The sequence below is a fragment of the Hesperophylax consimilis genome, chromosome 9, assembly GCF_061612785.1.
Source record: "Hesperophylax consimilis isolate HC1 chromosome 9, BYU_Hcon_1.0, whole genome shotgun sequence".
Taxonomy (NCBI): Eukaryota; Metazoa; Arthropoda; class Insecta; order Trichoptera; family Limnephilidae; genus Hesperophylax; species Hesperophylax consimilis.
The window spans coordinates 16,516,464-16,543,485 of record NC_142844.1 but is presented as its reverse complement, the minus strand read 5'-3'; the positions used below and the strand labels follow the sequence as shown (position 1 = coordinate 16,543,485).

Genomic DNA, 27,022 nt, shown 5'->3' with positions numbered 1-27,022 from the left:
ATTGTAAACTTCACTGGCCTACGTTGGCCAAGAGGCGCGATGTTTACCTATTCTAATCTCCCTCGTGTTGCTTAATCTCTAACTCGTGTTAATTTCTAACGCCTCTAGTACACGCTGGCCCAACGCATTGGGCCAACGTTGGTGCTAATGCTCTTAGCCAATTCACGAATCAAAACGATCGTGTCACTTAGGCGGCAAATCGAAAATGGCACATTTTAAATATTAACATTTATTTTTTTTTATTATTAATAACAAAAAAACTAAATACCTTCACTATCGTAATGTTTTCCTCATTTTTTTCGATTATAAAAAAACAACAAAAATACCCTGTTGGCCATTTGATCTAGATTGAAGAAGGATGTGGAAAGTATTGCAGCCACGGCACTTATTTATACAGAACGTTTAACACGAAAATAGATTTCACAACTGAAGTCGGTAGTACCTACTGTTAAAAACTTTATCTAAATAAACAAAAAATATTAAACGTCGTAATTCGTAAACAAAAAATATTAATACGCAAAAATCAGAAAACCGACAATAATTAGGTTGGCCGGCCAATGTTGGCATCCCCAAGTGATCCTGTACACGTTGGGCTGGCACATTAGCCCAATGCGTTGATCCAACGAATCGCATTACACAATAGACTTAATTATTTGATACAATTACACTCTTACAAATTATATCCCAGATATTGCCCTGTGCCGCGCGGTGAGGTGCCGCGGTGGGAGACCACTATACAGAACTATCTAATATAATATAGAACTTAGCTTTAAATAGTTTGACCGTGTTTAGTAAGAAGAATGGCTAAGTATTTCCTTGCCTCGTTTATTTTCGCCTCATTGCTAACACATCGCCAATTCGTATACCTTTTCCCATTGAAACGTGTGAAATTCTTGAGAGGTGATTTTTTTTAATTCATGAAACTTGAAGATATTATGACTCGTCGCGTCGTTTATCTGTTACACGAGCTGCGTGGCTTGAATTAATAATGTCCATTTCCTTGTACCTGTGATAAATGCGTTAATAATTTTCTATATTCATTGCATTGCATTACACATATTACATCGGTGATGATGTTGTGTCGTTGGTTGAGAATATTTGCTTGGGTTAATTTAATTTATTAAACTATGTGACCCATACAACAGGTTATCAAGGCATATGTCTGAAGTTTGTCATACTTTGAATCAATTACAAAGAAATGGGTATTTCAACGGAGGATAAAAAAAATTTAAATAAATTTTGACGTACAACTGTTATTATCTCATAACAGTATTTATGAACGAACATACATTTTTACTAAAAAAATTAAACCAAATGATATATGGTTTCACATATTTTTAAGTGTAAAAAAATTATCTTCATTTTTTTCCAAATTATGTATGTAAGACTATAATGTACAATGCAAACACCAGTTACCTACCTTTATGTGTACATGGTTTTTGCTAATCCTTTAATCAATGCATCTAATTCTTTATTATTAAGTATAAGTACCTTTATTTTTCTTTTCCGACTTTATGTCCGGGTTAAATCTTCCTCAAAGGAAAAACTACACCCTTCCAAACACTTTTGCACAAATGAACATCTAGTAAATCCACATTATGCAAGTGTATTATATAAGCATAATAAATACAAAACAATACAAGAACAACAAGTCAAATCACCAGAGATCAAATGGGTATTATTATTATTGTATTAAGTTTGCTAAACCTATGCTTAGTCTATTTTTTTTTTTTATTCTTTCTCTTCATTTTTTTTATTTTGGTACAAAAAGGGTACCTATGCTAATTCATCAAAATTTGACTGTCCTAAAACGGGAATTCCTTGTAGTTGGATAGTCAAAACATTTTATAAATGTATAATATATCCTGCAAAATATGAATAAAACATTTTGGCAGATAAGCGGATATTTTAAATCTCATTACGGTAATTAATTTGTTTTCCGAAAATATTAGCTTGATCTAGAAATTCTAGACAGCAAAACTCTCCTCAATTAACAATTCTCCACTTTAAAGTAAAGATACATGTACCCAAATACATGTAGGTGCCTGCCTTATTTTTGGTACAACGTTAAGTCTCAAGACATAACGCATAAAGATTGTTTTCTCAGTTTCTAATTGTCAAAGGTAACGTGTCAGACACATTCAAAATAATTAAAATATACTGTTTTTTTCAGGAATTACAACAGTTCATGAACGCATCCAAGAACGGGGTGGTCGTGTTTAGCATGGGCTCCATGTTGAGAACCTCCACCATGCCCTTGCACAAGAGGGATGCCTTCGTGGACGCCTTCTCCAAAATCGATTACGAAGTCATCTGGAAGTGGGAGGGGGAACCCATCCCGAACCTGCCCAAGAACGTTTTCCTTAAGAAGTGGCTTCCTCAGCTGGAACTACTGCGTAAGCATTTTGAACATCATCTAGTATAGCGCATCAAACTTATTTGACTTCATTTCAGTAGGTACTCACAAAGATGCATAACTCACATAAAGCATGTTGCGTTTAGACTTTAATAAAAATAAAAACAATTAATGATTACAGATTATTTTTAAGCAATAATTATTATTAGCATGTAACACACAGATAAATTGACAAAAACTTCCGAACAAAATACATGCTGCTGACGGGAATTGAACCCGCAGCCTTTTGACTGCCGGTCAGGTACTAGTGTTTTATATAAAATTATTTTAACTTTCCTGACACCTTCCCTTCACACTTTGTTCAGCCTCCCAACACAATACGGGGATGCCAAAGTTTAATTAGCTATGGGTAGTTGAATTGAAGTAATCACGTAATAATAAAATATAAATTTAAATTTCTACATTAAATATAATATTATGAACCGAAAAGACCAAAAAATTATTTGTTTCCAAGTTACCATCTTTAGTAAAGCTTATCTATAAATAGCTCCGTTGTGAGCAGAATAGAGCTTTATTGTAACGCGTCACTATAATTCTGTTTCATTGGGCGACCTCCGATAGTTGGATATCTAAAAAAGCAACACCTATGTGCATTATTATTGGCGTCGTACGCCGTTAGACTAAATGGAGTTCACGCCGAAATAAACTAGTGATATTATAAAGTACCTACAAGTGTTGGGATTTACGGGGGTGACAGATTACGTTATAGGTTCAAAGCCTCTTTATATAACTCCATATTGCTCGCCATACAATCCCATACGGACCTGTCACACCTAAAAAGATGATGTATTATAAGTGTGGGCGTGGCGAATATATGCGCCGTGATATGCTAGCCAGGCTATATTTAAGAATTATGCCTATAGCAGGAGAGGGGGTTAGAACAATTTACGGAGCGCCGTAATTACGCGGCTGTCATCTGTCAAAGTGACAGATCCTATACAAAGAAATGATATTCGGTGGCAGTTCCCCAATTGATATGACCCCCTCTCATGAGGAAGATTATTAGCTTAATGTATCACCCCAACATAGATATAATACGTATATGTCAAGCCCAAATTATGCGCGCACAATATAGCGTAATGTGTTAAAGCTTAAAGTACTATTGGGTACTGAAATAAGGATCCATAAGCGCATGTGCATATTAAATAAGCTAATGTATTTAATCCAATAAATTCTAACATCCACAACATGATAATATCTTATCTAATAATGTTTAATCAAACAAAACTGGTGTGTTTAGTTGTCCTAGTTATTTTTCACGAAATTAATATACTGTATTATCAATGGAAAGGTTAATAACATTCCTAACGTATAAAATGTTTTATTTTTACATTATTTGGGGTAATTACTTTGTAAGCTATGTGTACTTACTCATCTCAGACAACTTTGATTTCATTTTAAACCAGCTGTACCCCGCCGCGCGTTGCTGTGCCTCTTCTGTCTGTGCAAATAGAGAAACAATAGTGCGTCTTGGTTTTATGTCCAACAGAGGGCGCTGTTTTTTCAAAAAGCATGTTTTTTCCTGTCACAGGTGACATCTATGTAAATGTATATATTTATTTAAAAAACACACGCGTATTCGAATGCAACGTTGTGTCAAAATTTTAAAGCAATCAATGAAGGATTTTGAATAAACGAACATTAATATATTTTTATTTGTATAGAAGATAGATTATGATAGTTAAATTTAATTCTTTAACTCGAATGATTACCATTTTACTACGACATAATATTATTCTAGTTCCCGTTTGCGCGTTTGAAGTGATAGTTCCTACATATAAATCAAATTGTTAGGTCTGCGAGAAGCACAAGTAATCTAAAATAAACAAAATAGTAATCTAAAAAACAAAAATTGGGAATAATTATAGTTCAGAGACACAGATAAAAAACGGAGTTCCGCAGGGAACTGTGCTTGGCCCGATTTTATTCTTAATTTATATAAATGATTTATGTAATTTTGTCATCCCTGGTAAAATTGTTTCTTACGCCGATGACACGGCAATAATAGTGGATGGTAATAATTGGACAGAAACTTTTTCGAAAGCAACTGAATGTATTTCACTTGTTTCAAAATGGTTAAAATACAACAAACTTGTCTTAAACTACAGCAAAACATTTTACTTACCACTTACCTTTTTACAAAAACATAAATAACAAACCAAAGACAACCTTAAAATTAGAATCCATAATACAACTTGCAATCAAGAAATGTGCTTCCTATGCAACGAACTCGCTAATGTCAAAAATATAAAATATTTAGGAGTAACAATAGATATTAATCTAAATTGGAAATCACATATTAATCAAACCACTTCTAAACTAAGATATCTTACCTACATATTTTATAGACTCAAGGAAATTTTAAACACTGAAAAATTGAAAATGATCTACTTCTCCCTGGTGCAATCTGCAATCACTTATGGCATAATAGGATGGGGTGGTGCACCTGATACCTTTATTAAGCCCCTACAAATAATTCAAAAACACGTAATTAAAGTCATATATAACAAAAACAAAACATTCTCGACCAACCTATTATACAAAGAATCTAAATTATTTAGCATTCGTAAATTATTTATATTACAAACAATGAAATATTTATTTAAAAACAAAAATAATTTCAAAATAAATGAAAACAGAATGAGCAAAAGAACAAATAATATATTTTACACCCCCCAAACAAATACTAAATTAATGCAGACACATAGCAGTTTCATCGGTCCTCGCACATTCAACCTTCTACCACTACAAACTCAAATGATAAATAAAACAATAGAATATGTTAAGGAGGTAAAATTATGGCTGAATGACGCAGATATTGAAACGCTTTTTATATAAATTTATTGATCCTTTCTACAACTCACTTGCTGAAACTTTATAAACTATTGTACATAATGGTTTCTCTTTACTTTTATAATAACTATAAACAAAAAAAAAAACTTTTTCTACTTATATATATTATACTTAGGTAGGTACTTGAAATATAGTAATGGTTTTATATTACCCACACTCAGGCAGTGCCTTAGTGGGTTTTCATTTCTTGTGTGTACAATTTTGATAATATATATTATGTTATTATTTACTGTCTATTATTATGTATAATATATGTAAAGAAATGAAAATAAATAAAGAAAATAAAAAATAAAAATTAAAAATCTAAAAGAAATTCTAAATCTAAAGAATTAAATAAAGATAAACGTTTTTTACGTCCTACAAAACTACAAGTAAAATACTTCCCAGATTAAAACCTTGCCATTTTTTTTCTTTTTCATCTCAGAACATTATACAATATGTACCTACATTGTGTACATATAGATGTGACCATAATGTAATAAGTGTAGGATGTCTTCAGTGAATGTGACAAATTTCACATGAAATTATCATTGGACATACTTAACACTTTTTTTACTTCACTCTTCTCTGGAGATGAAATTTTTTTGACAAGCTCCACACAATCTACATGTTGTACACAACATGTAGATTGTAGAATCGGTAACTTCTTGCATCAGTTTTTTTGATTCAGGCAAAAGAGATAAGACATTTCGATTTTTTTTAATCGTATTTTGCAACCATAGTGATTTATTGAAAATTACCGAAATCTAACCGGGCGTTATTTTTATGGATGCGAAAAAAACAGCCAAATATCAAATTTAAAAAAAATTCTAAGCCGCTAAGTCAGAAGTCGGAAGCCAAAGAAACGTACGAACTTCACGTTACAACATCTTTCAAAATTCTGAAAGTAATTTTTATAAATATAGGTTTCTAATTTTTGTGGTAAATATTCGAGATCGCTGGCCTGGCCATGCTTAATACGATTTATTTTTAAACAAAAAAAACTTTTTACTCACCTTAATTACTATAAACGGAAACTGACTGCATTTGTAAAATGAAAATTCGCTTTCGTTGTGTAAGACCAGGGCCGGCCCTATGCAGGCACAATTGGAGCAGTCCGCTCCGGGCGCCGAAATGCCAAGGCGCTGGTAATACCTTACACCTAACAGTCTAACACATCGCCCTTGAGATTATTTTTATAAGAACTGTGCTACACAAAAGTACCTATCATCAGAAAATTATTGATTACAGTAATAATCTATCTTTGTGGTTTACTGGTTTTGACAAGGGGCGCCAAAACTTTACTCGGGCCAGGCGTCGTTCTGTCAAAATGAAATAAAAAAAATAATTTTATGAATTTCTGAAACCAATTATTGAATTCAGTAAAATAAAAGCATTGTTTTGATAATATTTTATAATTTGTTTACCATATACCAATAATATTAAGATCTTTGTATTAAAGTTATTAATTATTGGCAATGTCAATTCTATGTTGAATTCTAAATAAGAAAATGGGCTTGCAGGAACTATGTTGAATACGTATAAATAATCAAGGCCAGAAAATGCTATATTCACGATCACAGGTTGAATAATTAGATACCTAGTGGAATCCAACCTGATCTAATGTATAATTACATTTATCTTTATAACAAGCCTACGCACGTAAGAAATGCATTTTGCATTCAAATCATAAAACAAGCTTTTCCTTAGATTCTCACGGCCGTGTCGGCCAATTATATTATTACAGTTGCGCCAACCCGTGAAAATCACGGGATATTATAAATCCAATTTTGAAAAGGACAGTCAAAATAATTTTCTGTTCAAATGTAAAATTATTACCCACTTTATCGCTTGTCTGAATTATTCTTCACACAAGCAGTTCCTGTTTTGAAAATGACGCCTAAATTCAAAGGAAATTTGAGTTCATTGGACAAGATTTTACGCAGAAATATTTTACGGAGACAAAAAACCACGTGCAGTCAATCTCAAATTAGTATGTTTGGTGATTGTAGCCCGCTCTAGACTGTAGAACTAGTTTAGATTTCATCAAAGAGAATTACCGTGCAACAATAGCACCTTGATAGTAGTAAAGAAACATTTTTTACGCTTGATATATATATTTCCTCTGATGGGTACTACTGGAAACTACTTTCCTAAACGCTGGTTCAAGGAGGAAGCACAGCACGACTTATTACTATAAGTCTAACATTAGTCTAACTAATTCGCACTAAAATTAAGAACAACAGAACACAAGAAAACATTTCTTTGATTGTTTATAGTATGAAGATTTACAGCCTTACTAATAAAAAAAACACTTCCCGACCGTGTTTTTGTTACACATTCTATAATGACTGTACTATTTCTATTTCGGATTATTACTCATAAAACCGTCTTTAGTACGAAAGACCTGAAACATGAAATTTTGCCAGACTTACGCATGCGCCATGCTCGTCAGTTTCCCGGAAAAATTGCAGTTTTGATTTGTGATGTGTGATTCAAATCACGGTTTTGTTGATAATTTCTATTCTTTTGATCAATTCACCATTATATTAGTATTCATTATATATGCTATTATTGGTGTTATTTTTCGTATAATATTTCAAACTCATTGTAAATAAATCATTGCAAATGCATTACGAGTCACTTGACGCTACTTGTATTGCAGTAAATTCGAATCTCCCTGTGGAAAATGGGCTTCTAGCTACGTCACGACTTTGTAGCCAATCACCGATTTACTCCCTGAATGAGCTAACCTTTTTAAATACGTTTTCTACGAACCTTGGGTTGAACTAACCAAATTTAGTGGTCCGTAGGGGGTTTCATGTTGACATACTTTTTTATGGCGTGTTTGACTTTTCTTAGTTTTTAAATAAATTTTCTTGGTGTTTTTAATTTCTTAGGCTAGCATTACACTTGTAAGTTTTTTCGTAAATTTACGACTTTTAGCCAATGGGCGCATTGGATTTTCAAAATGCAAGATGCCCATTGGCTAGAAGTCGTAAATTTACGAAAAAACTTACAAGTGTAATGCTAGCCTAAAAAGATTATTCTTCTGACAAAGTCCAACTTTTTAATACAAAGATACTAACACAAAAATGAAGAAAAAAGAACAAATAAAAAAATGCAAGTTTAGTGCTTCTTATGAATATTTTCTTTCGCTCGTTTGGTACATATACTTCGAAGCGCAATTTTTGCACATCATTTTTTAAGAGCCAAATATTAATTCGCCTCCATAACTAAATAAAAATTAATAATGAATAATTCAAATCTGTTTTTACGACTTATCTAACAAAGCTACCAATTCGATGTTAATCTATTCGCAGTAAAATGAAATAAAGCCCAGAATAATTTTCCAATTTTGTAACCGTTATTCGTGATGGAATTCTAATTTAATATATTTATTTATGATTAATAAAAACCTTAAAATAGGCAAACAAGTGGAAAATTTAAAATCATTCATTATTAATATGAGAATAATTTTATATTTTCGTGAGCGTATCTAACATAATTAAGTACCTACTTATTATCGCAAGATATCATGCATTAAACTCAAGTATGTATTATTAAACAGTAATCACTAACCAACTACCCGTTAGAAACCGCAAAAGTATAACAGTACATTAATTTTTTGCACGATGTTTTTAGCAGTCAGCTCACAAATTATGAAGAGCGTTAAGGCGAAACTTAATGCTAAATAGTGATTTTCCATTAATCTTTGTAACGAATTGGTTTCCATTATGAAAACCAAAAAATATGCTTTAGATAAATTGATGCTTTTCATATCGTTTTCGAGTATAATTCAAATAAAAAATGCATTTATTCAATATAAAATATAAATGTAAACTACTAAAAATGTTTTTATTCAATAGAAATGTATGAACACATAAAAAACAACTTAAAAAATACAATATTATGGCTAAGATTATCTGTGACAGTTTCCCTTGATTAACTTTTTTGTGCTCTTATAAAATTGTTTACAAAATAAATAAAAACCACTTTTGCGCTTTAAATCGAGGGTTTCTTAACTCCGTTTGCCGAGCGATTATTATCTACATATATTCGTCACGATATAAGGCTTACCAAGAATATACATATGTTTGGCTTATAGCTTCCTCTTAAAAAGCATTATTATTTCAACTCAGGTATATAAGCCAGTTAACAATCCGAAGAGCACTCTTTCCAATGCTTGGTAAGAGTGTTTAATTATCTACATACAATAAAAAAAATCCCATTATTTTTTCGCACGCTGCATTTTAAATTTTGGGGATAACGCGGCGAAAATAAACATCAAACCCTGCAAAACAAGGTAATTCGACTAATATCCAGAGATGTGCTTTATTTCAAATAAATCCATTTCAAATGGAAATGCAAAATGGGTATTTTCCATTTTGCATTTTAAATGCTTTTCTAAAAACCATTTTGCATTTTGCATTTTAAATGCTTTTCTCAATGCATTTTCCATTTTAAATGCTTTTTTGCAACATTCTTCCTACTATCTCCACTCATCTTTTTTTCATAAGCCCCAAATATCAGTCGGTCCCAAAGATATTAGAAGAACGAGATGTGCTATGCGCAGTTCGTACTGAGTGGAATTGTTTTGACGAGTGTCGCCGGTTTTGTTCACCAATACTACTGCACACCTTCGCTTGCGCTAAGGTATCCGCACTAATACATAGAACAGATTTCTATGCGTACACGTCCCGATACCGTTCAAAGTACCCTAATTAGGTAGTACTCCGCCTACGGTCCGGCGGCCAACATAGCATATCTCGTTCTTCTAATATCTTTGGTCGGTCCTCAACCTCACTATGAGAGATAATTTACATTTTTCAAGTTGCTCCCTGGTAGAAGCCCTGGCAATCGAGTGATACCATTACAAAAAATACTGATTCAAATACTGAACATGGGGCCATGATGCTATAATATTAAATGTTAGATAGCAGTTTCTATGTTTTTACGTTGGCAACATTTGTCCCGCGCAAATTTTTGTGGTTCATAATCTATAGTCGTGGCATTTTTTGATTTACCATCATGTAATATGTTTGTTCTACATTGATGTCCATTATTAAATGACAAAACTGTTTAAAAATTCTATAATTATTTTAATTGTTTGACCTGAGAAACCATTTTGCATTTTCAATGCATTTTGAAAATAGGTATTTTGCATTTTGCATTTTAAATGCTTTTCTAAAAACCATTTTGCATTTTGCATTTTCAAATGGAAAAGTTTTGACCCATTTCCATTTTGCATTTCAAATGGTTTTGGGTACCCATTTTGCACATCTCTGCTAATATCGAATGCTTCTTTGTAGAGATTCTACCTACACAAAGATACAAACATTCCTTGATAAATTAATCACTTCCTGAACCATTTTATATTTGATTACTCGGCCATCAAAACCGAACGATACTTTGGTTACACACGGTCCCCCGAGCAGAGTAACTCCTACAGCGTCTCTGCACTAACTTTTTATGACATTTTTCATATTTTTCCCATTCTTACAATTTCGATACGATATGATACGATTGTACCTCCCCAGCCAGGAGCACTACTATTCCGGTGCGACCGGTACACCAGGGGGCACTGATTTGTTAGGACTTGGAACACGTGCTCTGAGGATTGGAAGCAGGTTGGAGTTTAATCGACCGGTATACAAGCAACCCAATAAGCCAATATTGGAATTTAGAATGGGCAGGAATAAAGGAATTGATTGAGCGTTGTTTCTTCTTTATGACTTCTTCTTACATTTCCTGGCCTCTTTTTGGATCTTCCTGGTTCATCTTGTCTCTTCTTGTCTCCTCTTGTCTCTTTTTGTCTCTTCTTGTATCTTGTTGTCTCTTTTTGTATCTTGTTGTCTCTTCTTGTTTCTTCTAGTTTGTATTGGCTCCTTTTACCTCTTCTTGAATATTTTTGTATCTTCTCGTCTCTTCTTGCATATTTTTACGTCTTACCGCACCTTCTAGTCTTTTCTTGCCTCTTTTTGCATCCTCTAGCTCCTTATTGGCTCCTCTTGACTCTCTTTGCTTCTTCTTGCCTCCTCTTGCATCTTCTCGCCCCTACTTGGTTAGTCTTGTCTCTTCTTCAATTTTCTTACCGCCGCTTCTCGTCTCTTCTGAACTTTTTTAGTCACTTCTTAGCTCTTCACATCTCTTATTGAATCTCCTCGCCCCTTCTTGGCTAGTCTTGTCTTCTTCTTACTTCTCACGGCCTTTATCGTCTCTTTTTAGTTGTTCATGCCAGTTATTGCGTCTTATCGATCTTTTTAGGTTTGTCTTGTCTTTTTTTTGTCTTTTCTAGTCTCTTCTTGGCCCCTCTAGTCCCTTCTTGGCCCCTTTAGTCTCTTCTTAGATTTTCTTCTTCTCCTTCCCTCTTCTCCTTCCCTCTTATCGCCGCTTATTGTCTCTTCCTGGCTCTTATTGTATATTCTTACTTTTTACCGACCCTTCTAGTCTATTCCTATCTCTTCTAGGCGACTTCTTAATGGTTCTTCTTGCCTCTTCTAGTATGCGTAAAATACCTGAATACAATTAGAGCCTAACCAAGAAAGTAAAAAATAAAATCTCTTCTTTTCACAAACTTCGTGTACGATCACTTTGAATAAATAAATAAATAATAATACGAGTAATACTCTGATATTAAGATTTAAAAAAAAAAAACCAAAGTAAACAAACAAATTATTTTGCAATAATACACCGTGACACCTCATACTATGTCTCGTGGTCCAACGATTTCATACCTCTATCTCAGACCAAGAGGGTTTGAATATAACAAAACAAAAAAAAATATCCAACCAACAAAGTCTATATTATCTTTTTATATGTCATCTGAAATAAAAACAAATTTTAAACAAAATATGGCTCTTCTATTTCATATGCAGATATCCTTCAAAGACAGCTCGCTGAAGAGGTCCCATAAGTCCCGAACTAATTACACTGCTTGAGACTTGAGGACCCATGTATTCAATCTCCGGCTGCATTGAGAGTCTTTGTTCGTGTTAGCTTCACTTACAAATTTTATCGGTTTAAAATAGTATGACAATTGCAAATTCCGGCTAAACGATAATATTTACGCACACATCGCTACTTGAAAAGGTAAGCACTATGTAAAACACTTTTATTGTACACTTTTTAGCAGTCTCTTAAAAAGGGAAGCCTTCTAAAGGGATTAAACGAACAGGAGCCTTTATATCTTGTCCACTGTGACGGGGATTCATGCGCTTTCTCACTCAGCCAATGCTTTTTTCCATTCCCACAATTACAATAAAATATTCAAAACGTAAAGAAAAAATTTATTAAATACATTGGAAAAGATTTTTTTATTAGCCGTATTACTTAGTCAGTCGTCCCATGGGTCGGTAAGCAATTGACATAAACCGAATGCTGCAAGACCCTGCGCAGTAAAGTTCCACACTGAACTACGCTGCAAACCGTTACCTTTCTATATAACTTAATTTTGTGCGCAGGATCTTGCAGGGTTCGGTTTATGTTGAGTGCGTACCAACCGTGGGATGACGGGTTTAGATTTTACAATTTTATCTTTAAAAATATATTAATAAATATCTCATGATCCCCAACCACATAAAAAATTGTATCATTATTAGACTCTTACCATAGACATGTATGAATATTAGTAGACCTGCCCTAAGTGATTAAAAGCGTATTATTCCCCACTCCCCATACCGGTTCCATTGGAGCCGGCTGGGCTCGCGTATGGCTTCCCGTGAATCTTGAGAATGTGACGTATTCATTCTTGTTCGAACTAGCGTCGAGCTATGGTCGAGGCATTTTACGAAATAACACGGCAAAATGTTGGCTTGCGCTATGAAAACTTGTAAAAATAGATGTGAAAAAGAGAATAAACCCAATTGTCGTATTACATTCCATATGTAAGCATTATTTTAAGCTTATTCACATCGTATAATATGGATCAGTTGTAGAAACATATACTATCACATCGAGATACATCTGGACGCAAAATACAAAGCCGTGTGCATAAGAATCAGGGATGTGCCTTCGCCTTTTGCGCTTTAGGTACCACGTGTTATGTACGCGCACAGACATAGGAATTAATAGACAAGAAGATAATGGCGAGGGGTAAAATCAACTGTTGAAGAACGAAGGGAGTGAAGCTGACTGTGATTCGTCAATAAATCAATCTGACAGTAAATAGGCATCTCGCATTATAATATCACCATTTACTTCTTAAAAGTAAAATCTGCTTTTGAATGAATAGACATTTTTACATGGGAGCGCAAATTACTCGCCACGTTATGAACAAATTTGCGAAGTCCAAATTCGGCAAAAAAATTCGGTTCTATTTTCAGAGTCGAATATTTCGTTTAAGTATTTAGTTAAGACACTTTTATAAATGTTCATAATTTACTTCCCAGCAACCAACCAGCTTTGTGTTTCGCGTCCAGACGTTTCTCGATGTGATAGTAACAACTGATTCATATTATACGATGTGAATATGCTTAAAATAAAGTAAAATAATGCTTATATATGGAATGTAATACGACAATTGGGTTTATTCTCTTTTTCACATCTATTTTTACAAGTTTTCATAGTACAAGTCAACATTTTGCCGTGTTATTTCGTAAAATGAACCGATGACGCCTCGACCATAGTTCGCACAAGAATGATGACGTCACGTTTTCAACTTTCACTTGAGGCCATACGCGAGCACAGCCGGCTCCAATGGAACCGGTATGGGGAGTGGGGATAATACGCTTTTAATCACTTAGGGCAGGTCTACTAATATTCATATGTCTATGGGTACGCGCTTGTTTCGTATGTACAGTACTGCTGGAACGAGAAGGAGTGCATATCACGTAATGCGCTAGGTTATACCGAGTGGCGATGTGTGATAGAAAATCATGTTTTTTGTTTTTAATTGAAAAAGTGTCATCGGAAGGCAAAATGATGTCCAAATTTTTACTCCAAATACTCCTAGGAATCGCTGGTAAAAACTGTGTGTATATAATTTCATTTTAGTTGTTTTACTTTTCTTTCTTAAAGATTTCAATATTTTATTATTAATAGGAACATAGCGGTTGTGACAACCCTCCAACATTGGTCGAATGTAGCGATTCCCAAGTGTGCGCATCGTTGTTACTGGGAAGTAAATTATGAACACTTATAAAAGTGTCTTAACTAAATACGTAAACAAAATATTCGACTCTGAAAATAGAAGAATTTTTTTTTGCCGAATTTGGACTTCGCAAATTTGTTCATAACGTGGCGAGTAATTTGCGCTCCCATGTAAAAATGTCTATTCATTCAAAAGCAGATTTTACTTTTTAGAACTAAATGGTGATATTATAATGCGAGATGCCTATATACTGTCAGATTGATTTATTGACGAATCACAGTCAGCTTTACCCCCTTCGTTCTTCAACAGTTGATTTTACCCCTCACCTTTAATTTCTAGTCTATATATTCATATGTCTGTGACTCTTAGGACGGGTTGTTTCGGAGAATTTGAACAATTCTTCAAATTTCAAAGTTAATTTTCCAGTTATGTGAAAGATTTTTTCAAGTTCTGTTATTATTTCAGTTCTGGCATGCAACTAGCCTATGATGATATAATAACAGAACTTGAATAAGACTTTTCACAGTACCCAGAAATGAACGTTGAAATTTTATGAATTGTTCAAATTCTCCGAAACAACCCATCCTTACAAACATTATCAAACATCTTGTTAAGTCCAGTTTTAAGTAAAAACAATTACATGCTTTGTAAAGCATTTATCAAGATTACTCGCTTTGAAAACAGATGTTTTATGGATAATTTACATTACTTTTTTCATTTAGAATGTATAAAAAGGATATATTCATATTAATTTCATAATTAACCTGGAGTATTCTATAAATTAAATTTTCAAATTGCACTTAATACATGTGTGCGCTAGGTCAACGATATTTTTTTATGGTTTTAAAATCACACTTACACCCTCTAAATAATATTATTGGTACCATCATAAAAATAAAAGCTTGTTTAAGGCTAAGGTTTGAAAAATAAGGTTTTTTTTCCAAACAACAAAGATTTCCTCTTTAATATATTTTTGACCATGTATTATAATTTAATTACAGATCACCCAAAGACCGTTGCCTTCATATCCCACGGGGGATTGCTGGGAACCACTGAGGCCATCCACTGCGGAGTCCCCATGCTCTTCATCCCGGTGTTTGCAGACCAGGGGACCAACTCCGCAGCAGCGGTGGAGGCTGGACTGGGCAAGAGAGTGCTCTATGGAGCTGTCACTAAGGAGACTGTCTATGAAGCGCTGACCCAAGTTCTTACTCCAGAGTAAGTTTAATATATTTTTTTAACTGACTGATAGCCTTTTGAAGTCAAATAGGATTTAAAACACGTATAAATGCATAATTTGTAGGAAGTACCTAATTCTAGGTAGGTATCTTACAAAAATTCAAATATTTTGTAATCAATACCCATCCATCATGATTCCTCCAAAATTAATTATCCTTGGATGACAATTTAAGTAAATATCATGACATGCAAGAACTAGCTGTGGAAATTCCTTGAAATAAACAACAATGAAAAGAACAAACCAAAATGAAAAAAGGGCGGTTTTGGTTAACCCAATGGTTGCAAATAATGAGCATAGTTAGGATGCAACTGCGTTCGAATACTGCTTTCAATTTGGGAGGCGTGTATGGGTACCGCCTCCCCGGGAAACATTTATTGGATAACCAACACCTCTGTCATAGGTCACCCCGAATGGTTCGCTACGTTTGGTGACTTAGCAGGGGTGCCCAAGTTCAAAGGGGTGAGTTTTGTCTAGATCTTGGCGGTGGCTGCGTCTGCCCACCAACTGCAAGGCAGGCCGGATCAAGAGAGGCCTTTTGACATCTCCAGCCGGACTCTCTCATCCCATCGCCTTAGACAACAGTTGGAGGGGTCAATTCATACGTCCGTCACTCCTGGACATACTGACCCCCAGATTCCTACCCACCCTTTTCCTTCCCAGAAATTCCTCTCCTTCCTTTCCTTAAAAAGACCCTCACACAGCATCCCACAAGACGAATGGGCCCTAAACGAAATTATTTTCCTTATGACCTCCTGTGTGGTGTTAATGTAAAAAAAATAACAAACCATTTATATTTAATTGATGGTAATTATTTTGTTTTCAAATTTTCTTGATGTTTGATATCAAATTATTTCGTATTGTATCATTTGTATACTGTGCCAGGGAACATTTCTCCCTCGTCTTGTGTCAACTGTGGATAAATAAAGAGATAATCTTTTTTACCCTGTGAGCGGGCTCCCTGTGCCGATTGCTACTGTAGGGCTTTAAGTTTGATATCATATAACAACAACAAATGTGCATCACGAATAATCTATGACTCACAAAATAAACTCTGCACAATTAATATGATCACTCACTACCAGAGATGTGCAAAATGGGTACCCAAAACCATTTGAAATGCAAAATGGAAATGGGTCAAAACTTTTCCATTTGAAAATGCAAAATGCAAAATGGTTTTTAGAAAAGCATTTCAAATCCAAAATGTAAAATACCTATTTTCAAAATGCATTGAAAATGCAAAATAGTTTCTCAGGTCAAACAATTAAAATAATTATAGAATTTTTAAACAATTCTGTCATTTAATAATGGACATCAATGTAGAACAAACATATGTAAGTAAACACATGATGGTAAATCCAAAAACACCACGACTACAGATTATGAAATCACAAAAAATTTGCGCGGGAGTAATGTTGCAAACGTAAAAACATAGAAACTGCTATCTAACATTTAATATTACAGCGTCATGGCCATGTTCAGTATTTGAATCAGTATTTTTTGTAATGGTATCACTCAATTGCCAGGGCTCCTACCAGGGAGCAACTTGACAAATGTAAATTATCTCTCATAGCGAGGTTGAGGACCGACTGATATTTGGGGCTTATGAAAAAAAGATGAGTGGAGAAAGTAGGAAGAATGTTGCAAAAAAGCATTTAAAATGGAAAATGCATTGAGAAAAGCATTTAAAATGCAAAATGCAAAATGGTTTTTAGAAAAGCATTTAAAATGCAAAATGAAAAATACCCATTTTGCATTTCCATTTGAAATGGATTTATTTGAAATAAAGCACATCTCTGCTCACTACATATTTAGTAGTCAAGCTATCTATTTCTGTTGCCTTTTTAAGGTGTGCAATAAAAAAATGTTATTATTATGTTGCAGAATGCGTCAATCAGCCAAGATTCTATCAATGCAATGGCATGATCGTACACCACCGCTCCAGTTGGCCACCGAGACAGTGGAGTACGTGGCCAAGTACAAGGGGAGACACCTCCGCTCCCCAGCTCTCGACCTGTACACCTACCAGGCTCTTAACCTCGACGTCATGGCCTTCTTCCTCGTCATACTAATTGTATTGTTCGGTTCCATCCTGTTGCTGGTGAGATCTGCTCTGAGGCTATGCTTCGGGAAAAGTGTTCCAAAGACGACAGACTTGCATAGTAAAAACAATAATAAATACAAGCAAAGCTAAAAGAAAAAACTGATTTTTCAGTGGAGGATAATTATTATTGTTGTGAAGAAGCAATATATTGTGCAACTTGGACATTCCTTCACTCTTTTCATAATAAACATTAATATTTTATCTATTAATAGGTTTCATTCATTTATAAAGAATACATAAATTTGGACTTTGCAGTTTCAAAAATTATGGAAAATACCAGACTACCGCATCATCGGTAACTTTCCTTTTAAATAATCAACAATTCATTATGAAATGTTTTATTGGATGATGTTATTATATTTTATTAAAATTGTTATCACCCTAATAGCTCAATTTTGCAATTCATGTTCACTTTTAGTGGTTGCGGTGGCTTATAATATATTATAATTTAAATATATACATAGATGTGTTATTATGCAGGAGCCTGGAGATTCGAAGAGTTGAATTACCAAATAAATTTTATTAATTAGCGTGCTAATTGATACTTGCACAGATATTAAAATAATATAAAACTGTTTAGATAGGTATTAAATAAATAAATTCAATAAATAAGATAATTGTACAACCTTTTCGTTTTCTTCACTTTATCCATTTTTAGTTGGGTTATTTAAATGATTTGTTTACATAACTCAAAGAGATGAATACCGCACTCGCTGGCAATTTTTATCGAAGTAACTATTGTGAGGGAGCGTGATGCTTTTATCAAAACTGGCAAAAAAGCTTATCGTAAAAGGCACCACGTCTCTCGGCTTCATCAGAAGGATAGTCTGAAAATAATCTGTCAAAATTGACTGCAATTGAACCTTTCCCGCAAGGTATGATTCATTCTCCATCAAACGTCTGTCCTGCAAAAAAAAATAATTTTTAGGTTTTTCTTTAAAAAAACTTTATGATTAGATCAAAATCGCGTTTGTGAAAATCTGTTCTTACTTTGAAATCAAAATAGTTGGAGAGTATCTGCATATCATCCTTCCAATTGTTTCTCAGTGGAATTTGTCTGCAAATCTGATTCGTAACTGGATCGACTGGTAATAAGGGATTTATGTGCACCACAATGTTGCTATCACTCCACTGGTGTTGAACTAGGTAACCTTCATTGAGAAATCAAGTAACTACCAAAGTTAGTTGTATAAAACCATTACAATATTAAATTACCGTGATGTACATATGTATTAATGCAAGGATCTGGTGGAGGGCAATAACGCTTACCTAGTAAAGTGAATACATAACACTCTGATGTTTCATACCCTAAGCCACTAAGGTTAACTCGGCCTACTTGTAAGACGGGCATCTCTTGATTATTCACCATCGCATTGGGAACAATTTTGGAAACCTGAAAATAAACTAGGTTTTACCATATGACAACACAAGTCAAATCCATATCCAGGACCGGCCATGAGCCAAACAGCGCTTGGCACCGAGTTACATTTTAAAGTCCATTGTCAAAACCAGCAGACGCCTAGGTAGGTAACCACTGTAATCAATAATATTCAGATGATTTGTATTTTTGTGTAGCGCCGTTTTTGTAAAAAATAATCTCAAGGGCTATGTGTTAGGACTGTTAGGTGTTGGGTATTATCAGCGCTTTGGCGCCTTGACAATTCGGCGCCCAGAGGGGGATGTTCCAATTGCATAGGCCGGCCCTGACCATATCTAAGATTGTCCATATTTATTTTAGATGGCCAAATCATGACCAAGAATATTTCTATCCTCAATGAGTAATAGTGTAGTAGTTATTCATTTAAGAAATATGTATTTTCCATTTTTGAGACGTACATATTTTGCAAACTGTAGCCAATTTTTAGTTCCCTTTACCTCCTAATCACTAGACAACTGTTAACCTGATAACTGTTAACGCGGATGACAGTACAGTTCATGATAGCTTTTTGTTTGACAAGCCCCCAAAGGGCACACAAACTCCAACGGCTCGGAAGGCTTTGAAGCAGAGAATGGACGGTTATCTCGAGAGTATTTCCTCCTGGGGTAAAAATAATCTCGTCGAATTTAATGTTTCAAAGACCCAATCCTGTCTGATTACGTCTAAAAGGGATCTAAATGATAACCTAGTCTCCTTCAACGGAAGCAATCTTCCGAACAGGCCTTCCATTGATATGCTTTGTGTAACTATAAGTGACCAGCTCAGGTATGGGGCTCCATCGAAGTCAGAGTAAAGCTGGCCTCTCAGAAGCTGGGCGTACTGTACAGGGCCCGCAGATACTTAGTACACAACTGCTGACCCTGTACAAATCGCAAGTGCGCCCTACTGTCGAATTTGGCAGCCATCTCTGGTCCGGAGCCCCTAAATACCTGAAAAAAACCCTCGACTCTGTGCAAAAACGGGCGGTCCGTTTGATAGATTCCCCAATCTTAACAAACGGACTGCAATCTTTAGAGCACAGGCGTCAGGTAGGTATGCTGTCCTTGTTCTATCGGTTTTACAATGGAAGATGCTCTGAGGAACTAGTGCGTAGTCGGGATACACGCCAAACGCGCGCCCAACATTTGTACACGGTTGACATTTGTCACATGAGAACGGGTCGCTTCTACGATTCGTTCTTAAGTTCAACAGCTCGGCTGTGGAACGAACTGCCGGTCTCTGTGTTTCCTCCCTCCTACAACATGGGACTCTTCAAGACCCATGTTCACTCCTTCCTCTCCACAAAAAGACCCTCCACACAGCATCCCCAAAGATGACATAGGCCCTGAGGGAAATTATTTTCTTCAGGGCCTCCTGTGTGGAGTTAATGTAAAAAAAAAAAAAAAAAAACCTTTCTTAAATCTCTTGTTACTCTGAATTGAAACAGCCCCATATATAAAAATGGGTGGTTCAACGGACTTACATAAGAACTTTCGCCAATATTTCCACTCATATCCATATAAGTTGTCGTTATTTTTCCTTCAAACTGTGTCAGCGCTAGATAGCGAAGCAGAATTATGTTAGACCCGTCCAAGACGAAGGTATATGCATCATCATATGAAATATATTTGCTCTCATTTTTCTTGGAATCGCCTTCTCTGGTGGTGGTGCTACAGAAATAGCCCCCTTCACATATTGCCATAAATAATTCATTTTCAAAGAATTCACGAGTTATTTTCCTTTTCTTGTACCTGGAATGTTAAACCCAATTCATTATGTTGGTGATTTTATAAAATACAAATATGGGTGTAATCAGAGTTTAGTATAAAATAGTTTATACTAGTCTCTGGCGGCTCGAGCACCTCTTCGATAGTGGGAACCGTGTACTAAAATCTCGCTACAGCAAGAAAATATAAAATTTCTCAAACAAAAATGTTCACCGACAAGTCATGCACATAATCAGATGTGTAAGCACAAAATAAATTAATATCTCTATGGGTATTTACCTACCAATTTATAAAATAGAATAATAAAATTAATGCAAGATTATCATTGAACTTAATTTGAACGCTATCGATTCCCGCCCGAAACTAGCAAACCGTTGCAACTAACTAACTAACTAACTAACTAACTAACTAACTAACTAACTAACTAACTAACTAACTAACTAACTAACTAACCATCACGCCGTTTCCCCTCAGGGGTAGGCAGAGAGAACGGACCGCCAAACAACTCGGTCTTGGCACACATCCCTGCCTCATTCACATTCATACATCGTCTCATACATACTCTTCTATAGTTCTGACTCTTGACATGGCCCGACTCAAGTATCTGATTCACTTGGTCGTGCCATGTCTTCCTCGGGCGTCCCCGACTTCTGCTACCATTCACATTTGCATCGTATATTCTCCTTACACTCCTTTCTTCGCTCATTCGCTCTATATGCCCAAACCATCTATTATTTCGTATGTTTAAAGTAGTAGAGATAAAATTAATAGCACCCAGAATAGAAGAAATTCCAGCTAAGTGAAGGGAAAAACATAATGGGATTTAAAAGTCTCTCTCAGAATTCTGTGAGATTCACATACAGGTGCGCATTTGCAGTAGAGAATAATTCCTGGGATATATCCAAATACACTTAAAAAAACAGATTTCAAGTGAAAAAGCTCGGTGACGTCCCCTGTCTGTGCGCACTGCGTAGCCTTTGCTCAGCAGCTTCAGCGCTTCCAGTTTAAGTACTGTTTTGTGCGTGCGTTTGCGTTAGTACACTACAAGGAAGGTTGTAGGGCGGAAATCAGTTCATGCATAGGAATTATTCTAATTTTGAGCTTGAAAATAATCCAAAATAATTTTTTGTATTATATTTGTGCTTATATTAATTGCTTTTATTCGTAACGAATTCAACTATTTTCCACTTTTAGAAGGTTTCGGAAATATTTTGGGATAATCCAGGGTAAAAAATTATGAAAATGATCTAGGGGCAAATTGAAAAGTGTAGCAGAGAATACAAATACAAGAAAATCTAGGGTAAAATTGATGGGAGATAAAATAGAGAATATAAAAATACAATACGTATAATTCACAGGGAAATTGATAGAAGGTTTAGTAGAGAACACAAATACAAGATAATCAGGGGGAAATTGATGAGATATTGAAAGTGTAGATGCGAATACAAAATGATCCAAGGCTAATTTGATGAAAGATGTAGTGGAGAATACAAATATAAGATATATAGATATTAAGCCCCTTGAGGTGATTTTCTCACGAAAACGGCGCTATATAAATAATCCAACCATTATTATTAAGCCTATATTCAGATCGCCCCGATGAAAATTATAATGTACAATGAAATAATCTATCATTACAATTTTCAAGCCTGCTGTGATAGATGTAAATAAAAAAATATTGTGTAAGAACTAGTCTTACTCGGCCTTATTTTCTTCCATTGTGTGAAGATTTAAATCCACTTTGCTCAATAACTCTGTTCCTGAATCATACCCACCAGTAATGTATTGTGATGTTGTGTGTACCAAGAACTTATCATGGCTAATTCCAATAGTTTCAACAGACATTGTTAAACCTAAAAATAGATTTATTTTTTTAAAAGAACTCTGCCAATCCACCAAACTTCACATAAACTTTAATATTCAATATGACAACATATTTACATTGCATAAAAAATTGTTGAAGAGTAGATTATTCATTTACCTCCAGATGTTGTGCAATTCTCTGGCGTTATCAATGTTTTCAGACACTCTCCAAAATCATCCAATGTGAAGGAAATTTCAGACATTTTAACCAGTGATTCTGTTTCTGCGCTGGTCTCATCCGGGGTTAAGATAGACAATGATGATTCAGTGGTAAAAGATAATGTCTTTACAAGTGAACTGTTTTCCTCACTCATTTCTGAAGAAGTAACAACGGATAAAGAAGATTGGGTGGTCAGAGAAAGTGTTTTTTCTCCTGAAGAATATGTTTTTTCCCCTGATAAAGAATATGTCCCTTTTTGCAATGACCCTTCTTTAGTTGAACTGGCTTCAGGAACATCAATAGTAATCCGTTTGATTTTAGGTAGGCTCTTTCGTTTTAACTTGTCTAGTTCAGTGCCACACTTGCATTCATCCATGATTGTTCCTGTGGATGAACATCTGCATTGTTTTGCTTTTTTTCTATCATATATGTCTACTTCTTCCGATAGTTCTGATTCACTGCTCGTGGACAATACTTCGGGCACGGGGAGCAATTCATCCTCACTCGGAGCACCACAAGTACAAACTGCTTTCCAATTATCTTTTGAACATGTGCATCTTATTTTTTTCCTGTTAGGATTTAATGCCGGAATTCCATTGACATTCATAAGAGTGTCGTACTCTGTCGGCTTATCTTTGTCGGGAAGTTTTTTATCGTAAAAATAAAAAAAGAAATCATCATCAGAGGGAACGGGTGTTGCAGTTTTTTGTTGTTCTTCTTCTTCCGAAGATTCTCCATCAATCTCCTCTGGTTCAAATTCTGCTGAACTTTCAATGTTTTTGTTCACAGGTGGTCGAACTTTTTTATTAAGCATGCAACTAACTAAGAGAGTCTCGGAAAAACATATTTTTTTCTTCATTTCCTCATCTAAACAGAAAATAAACTTGTTTTTTAGAATAACCATTGTTATTTCACAGTCCAATAAAGCTTTGATAGAAAGTACCATTGCAATGCATTCTGTTATATATTACGTGTGTCTAAATAAATTATATTACTATTACCTAAATCAAATGGTAAAAATTGGTTTATGTCAAATAAAATTCCCTTAGTTTTAGCTGTCATTTTGGTTAGTTAGATTTAGAAAAAGCGAGTTACTTATTTTAGTTTATTTAGCGAAACAAATAATAAAAGAACAATTTACTACATAAAACCAGAAGAATAATACCAAATTGCAAAATAGGACAATCGATTCAAATTTGGAAAACATAATAATATGATGTTGCCACGTTAAGAAATAATGCACACACAGTTTTTTTGTGGGGTAGGTACTTCAATGTAATGACAGAAAATATTATTCATATACCTCTATTCCTGATCTTGATCTTTTCTATGGGAATCTATGGTTAGTTTAAAAAACTGTTGAAGTGGATCAATCATGGAACAATCGATGGACTTAAAAAGCTTTAGAATATGTCCATGATCCACCCCAAGGTATGTAGGTGGTTTATTTATGGTTTGTATGACATATACTTAACCCAAGTGTAGTCGCGCCATGGTCTCGCCCAGTCTCGCCTTTCCGTGAAACGTGAGAAGTCGCTTGAGGAGCATTTTGCCGCTCATATTAAAATTCATTTGAAACAAACTTATAAGTGATATTGGGACATCATTACAGTGTTCATCATGCTTTGATTATATAAATGTCTAGATAGAGTGTCGCACTGTTATTCCGACAGAAAGAACAGGCCAGATTTGAAATACTTGTGTGCGTGTCCCTAGTATTTCCCAAAAAAGTTGGGAAAAAATATGTTTCGATTTTGCGGGACCTATAATTCGTTTAATTTTGAATTCATTTAAGTAAGATAGTTTTCTACATAAATATAATGATATAAATGAAAAGAAAATCATTGTTAAAAGAGATTTATTTTTATTTGATTATTTTTAACAAATAAACAAGAAATACGGAAAATAAGAAAGATACATTCCTAGACGCTGCCAAATGGCCGGCAGGTATCGCTGTGTCTAAATTTAAATTTTTATCATCATCAATTAAAGAAGGTGGCCCGTAAATTATAGAAGAAAAATACATGAACACGATATTTGGCACCTTTTGGTACGGGCCGCTAAAAACAAAATTACTAATTTAAAAAATTACCTTACACGGGATCGCTTCCTTTTTCAACCTTCGAAGCTTTTGATTGTTGACAGGTCTTTGGCAAGGAAACAGAGCAAATAACAGATGTTTTAGCTGGTTGCCAGACATCCTCTCCGCGGCTTTTTCTTATTATTTCTATCCACTTACTTCTTAATATAGGATCATTAGGTATTCTGTAAAATATGCATGAATAAAATTAAAAGTTTACTTGATACTTCACCAAACAAACCTGTCACATTTTTTTGTAATTTTAATAGATAAACAAATTTCGAATTCATAACTTTTTTAAATATAGTGTCAACGCGAAGAATTTACAAACATTTACAATATTATTATATATAGTGTACTTTGGGTAATTATTAAAACCTATTTTAAAATTAACAACGCACTCATGGGAAATTTTTTTTATTTACTAGATTCTTATATTTCTTAAAGAGATGAATCATTTAAATTTACTGAATTTAAAGTTAATGTTCTTTATAAATAGAACGGCGTCATTTGCGCCTTGCAATTTTTACCTTATGTGGGTATTTTAATTTGAAGAACAGGCAACCCTGTAAACAATGCGTCAAAATATGAAAATATGGCGTTGTCAAGACCACGGTAAGACTAAATTACACTATTAAAACTGAATTGTTTCTTTAACTAAATGGTTATTATATGGCTTTGAAAAAGTAACTTACCTATGATAGGTAACATTTTTAGTTATTTTCAATCGTCCTTTGTATTATTTCTGCACACTGTTATAGCGCAAATCGTCATTTTCAAATGTCACACAACACGTGTTTACCGCACAGCGATAGTTTCGCACATAAATATACCACTCTCTAGATCAGTCATACTCAACCTGCGGCCCGCCGAGCTATTTTGTGCGGCCCTCAATACATTTAATATCAGGAACATGATTTACAAAATCTGGCATTCCATATCACGTTAATTTGAGATTAATTGCGTCTTTGACGTACAGACATTGAAACCCGAAGAGGATAGTATAAGTATAATATACTATCTATATAATATAATACGGTATAAGAGTGTTGCTACTGCACACGCTAGATCTATCTTTAAAAAACAAAGATTTGATACACAAATATGCGCGCAAATAATTTTGCTCGTGGCAACACATAAATTTTTGACAGTTCCAAAGTTAAATGGTTACCAGTGTTACTACCAACGAAGGCCAACGAATGTATCGCCATTTAGGCTACTAAACATAACAAAAACCTCTTGAACTTATCTTTATATATCTATTTGATATAATATTTTTTGCGGCCGGAAATTTTCGAAAATGGAAATTCCGTAGCTACCCCCCCCCCCCATGGATTTCGAATAATAAAAGGGGGAATCAAGCTCACACCATTGGTAACACTGACCAGTATAGTGTTGCGGCCCGCGTAACTTTACAAACATATGAATGTGGCCCGCAGAAGAAAAAGGTCGAGTATCACTGCTCTAGATCGATATCTTCGGGTTTTTTGTATGTAACGGAATTATACAGTACTTAACCACAGATATACAATCAGTACCTACCGTGCGGAGCAGAGCAGTAGACAAGGTAGAGGAAACTCAAGCCAATTAAAAAAATATGCGACCATAGACAACATAATTGTTCTCAGTCTACCCTATTCATTCACTAGCCCAAAAAAACTATTATAAAAATAAAAATGTCCTGGAAGCAGAAAAATGTCGAAATGTTTTCCAAGGGCAAGGTTCATCTGACTAAGAAAATAAACTTTTACAGTGAATTTCCTTAAGATGAAACTCGTTAATCTGAGAAGAAGAAACCCAAAATGACAAGAAATTTGCAAAAACACTGAAGAAAATTTCCAAAACATGATTGTCCGACAGTACGACGAAGAATTCCGACATTTTTCAGCCTCATGAACTCATGGTTACATATGTTTAAAAATCTTTAATTTCACCAAAACATTAAGATAATACAGGATAACACTAATCAATAACATGAATAAGTTTATCGATATAATAAATAACATTTATACGTTCTTAGCATTGTTCAAAAAACCGAACGAATAACCTTAAAACTGTCAATTCACTTTAAACTTGAACTTACGTAGGTAGGTTG

The 27,022-nt window shown here is 34.6% G+C and overlaps 2 protein-coding genes across 6 annotated transcripts in view; one reads left to right on the top strand and one right to left on the bottom strand.

Annotated features, from left to right (window-relative positions):
• The window catches only part of LOC149420990 (UDP-glycosyltransferase UGT5-like), a 55,516-nt gene extending 37,219 nt beyond the window's left edge, over nucleotides 1-18,297 (top strand). Inside the window, exons 2-4 of one of the 2 annotated variants that reach the window (XM_089635667.1) lie at nucleotides 2,174-2,396; nucleotides 15,341-15,557; nucleotides 17,461-18,297. In XM_089635667.1, coding sequence (XP_089491793.1) covers nucleotides 2,174-2,396; nucleotides 15,341-15,557; nucleotides 17,461-17,770 — 750 coding nt within the window. In that variant the 3' untranslated portion in view covers nucleotides 17,771-18,297. The remainder of the gene's footprint in view (nucleotides 1-2,173; nucleotides 2,397-15,340; nucleotides 15,558-17,460) is intronic. The other variant, XM_089635666.1, reaches the window with a different exon arrangement.
• Nucleotides 18,298-18,369: 72 nt separating this feature from the next.
• Nucleotides 18,370-25,906, bottom strand: LOC149420989 (uncharacterized). Of its 4 annotated transcripts, XM_089635664.1 has the most exons (8): nucleotides 25,623-25,906; nucleotides 24,940-25,112; nucleotides 22,806-23,714; nucleotides 22,524-22,677; nucleotides 20,581-20,848; nucleotides 18,950-19,073; nucleotides 18,671-18,831; nucleotides 18,370-18,585 (listed from the first exon to the last, which is right to left on the bottom strand). In XM_089635664.1, exons 3-8 carry the CDS (start codon nucleotides 23,704-23,706, stop codon nucleotides 18,370-18,372), a joined length of 1,824 nt encoding a protein of 607 aa, XP_089491790.1. In that variant the 5' UTR covers nucleotides 23,707-23,714; nucleotides 24,940-25,112; nucleotides 25,623-25,906. The 4 variants fall into 4 exon arrangements, 3 of the variants coding, with proteins under 3 accessions (XP_089491790.1, XP_089491791.1, XP_089491788.1); XM_089635665.1 differs by lacking the exon at nucleotides 25,623-25,906 and having other exon boundaries at nucleotides 24,940-25,238; XM_089635662.1 differs by lacking the exons at nucleotides 24,940-25,112; nucleotides 25,623-25,906 and adding an exon at nucleotides 23,849-24,027.
• Between the last annotated feature and the right edge of the window lie 1,116 nt (nucleotides 25,907-27,022).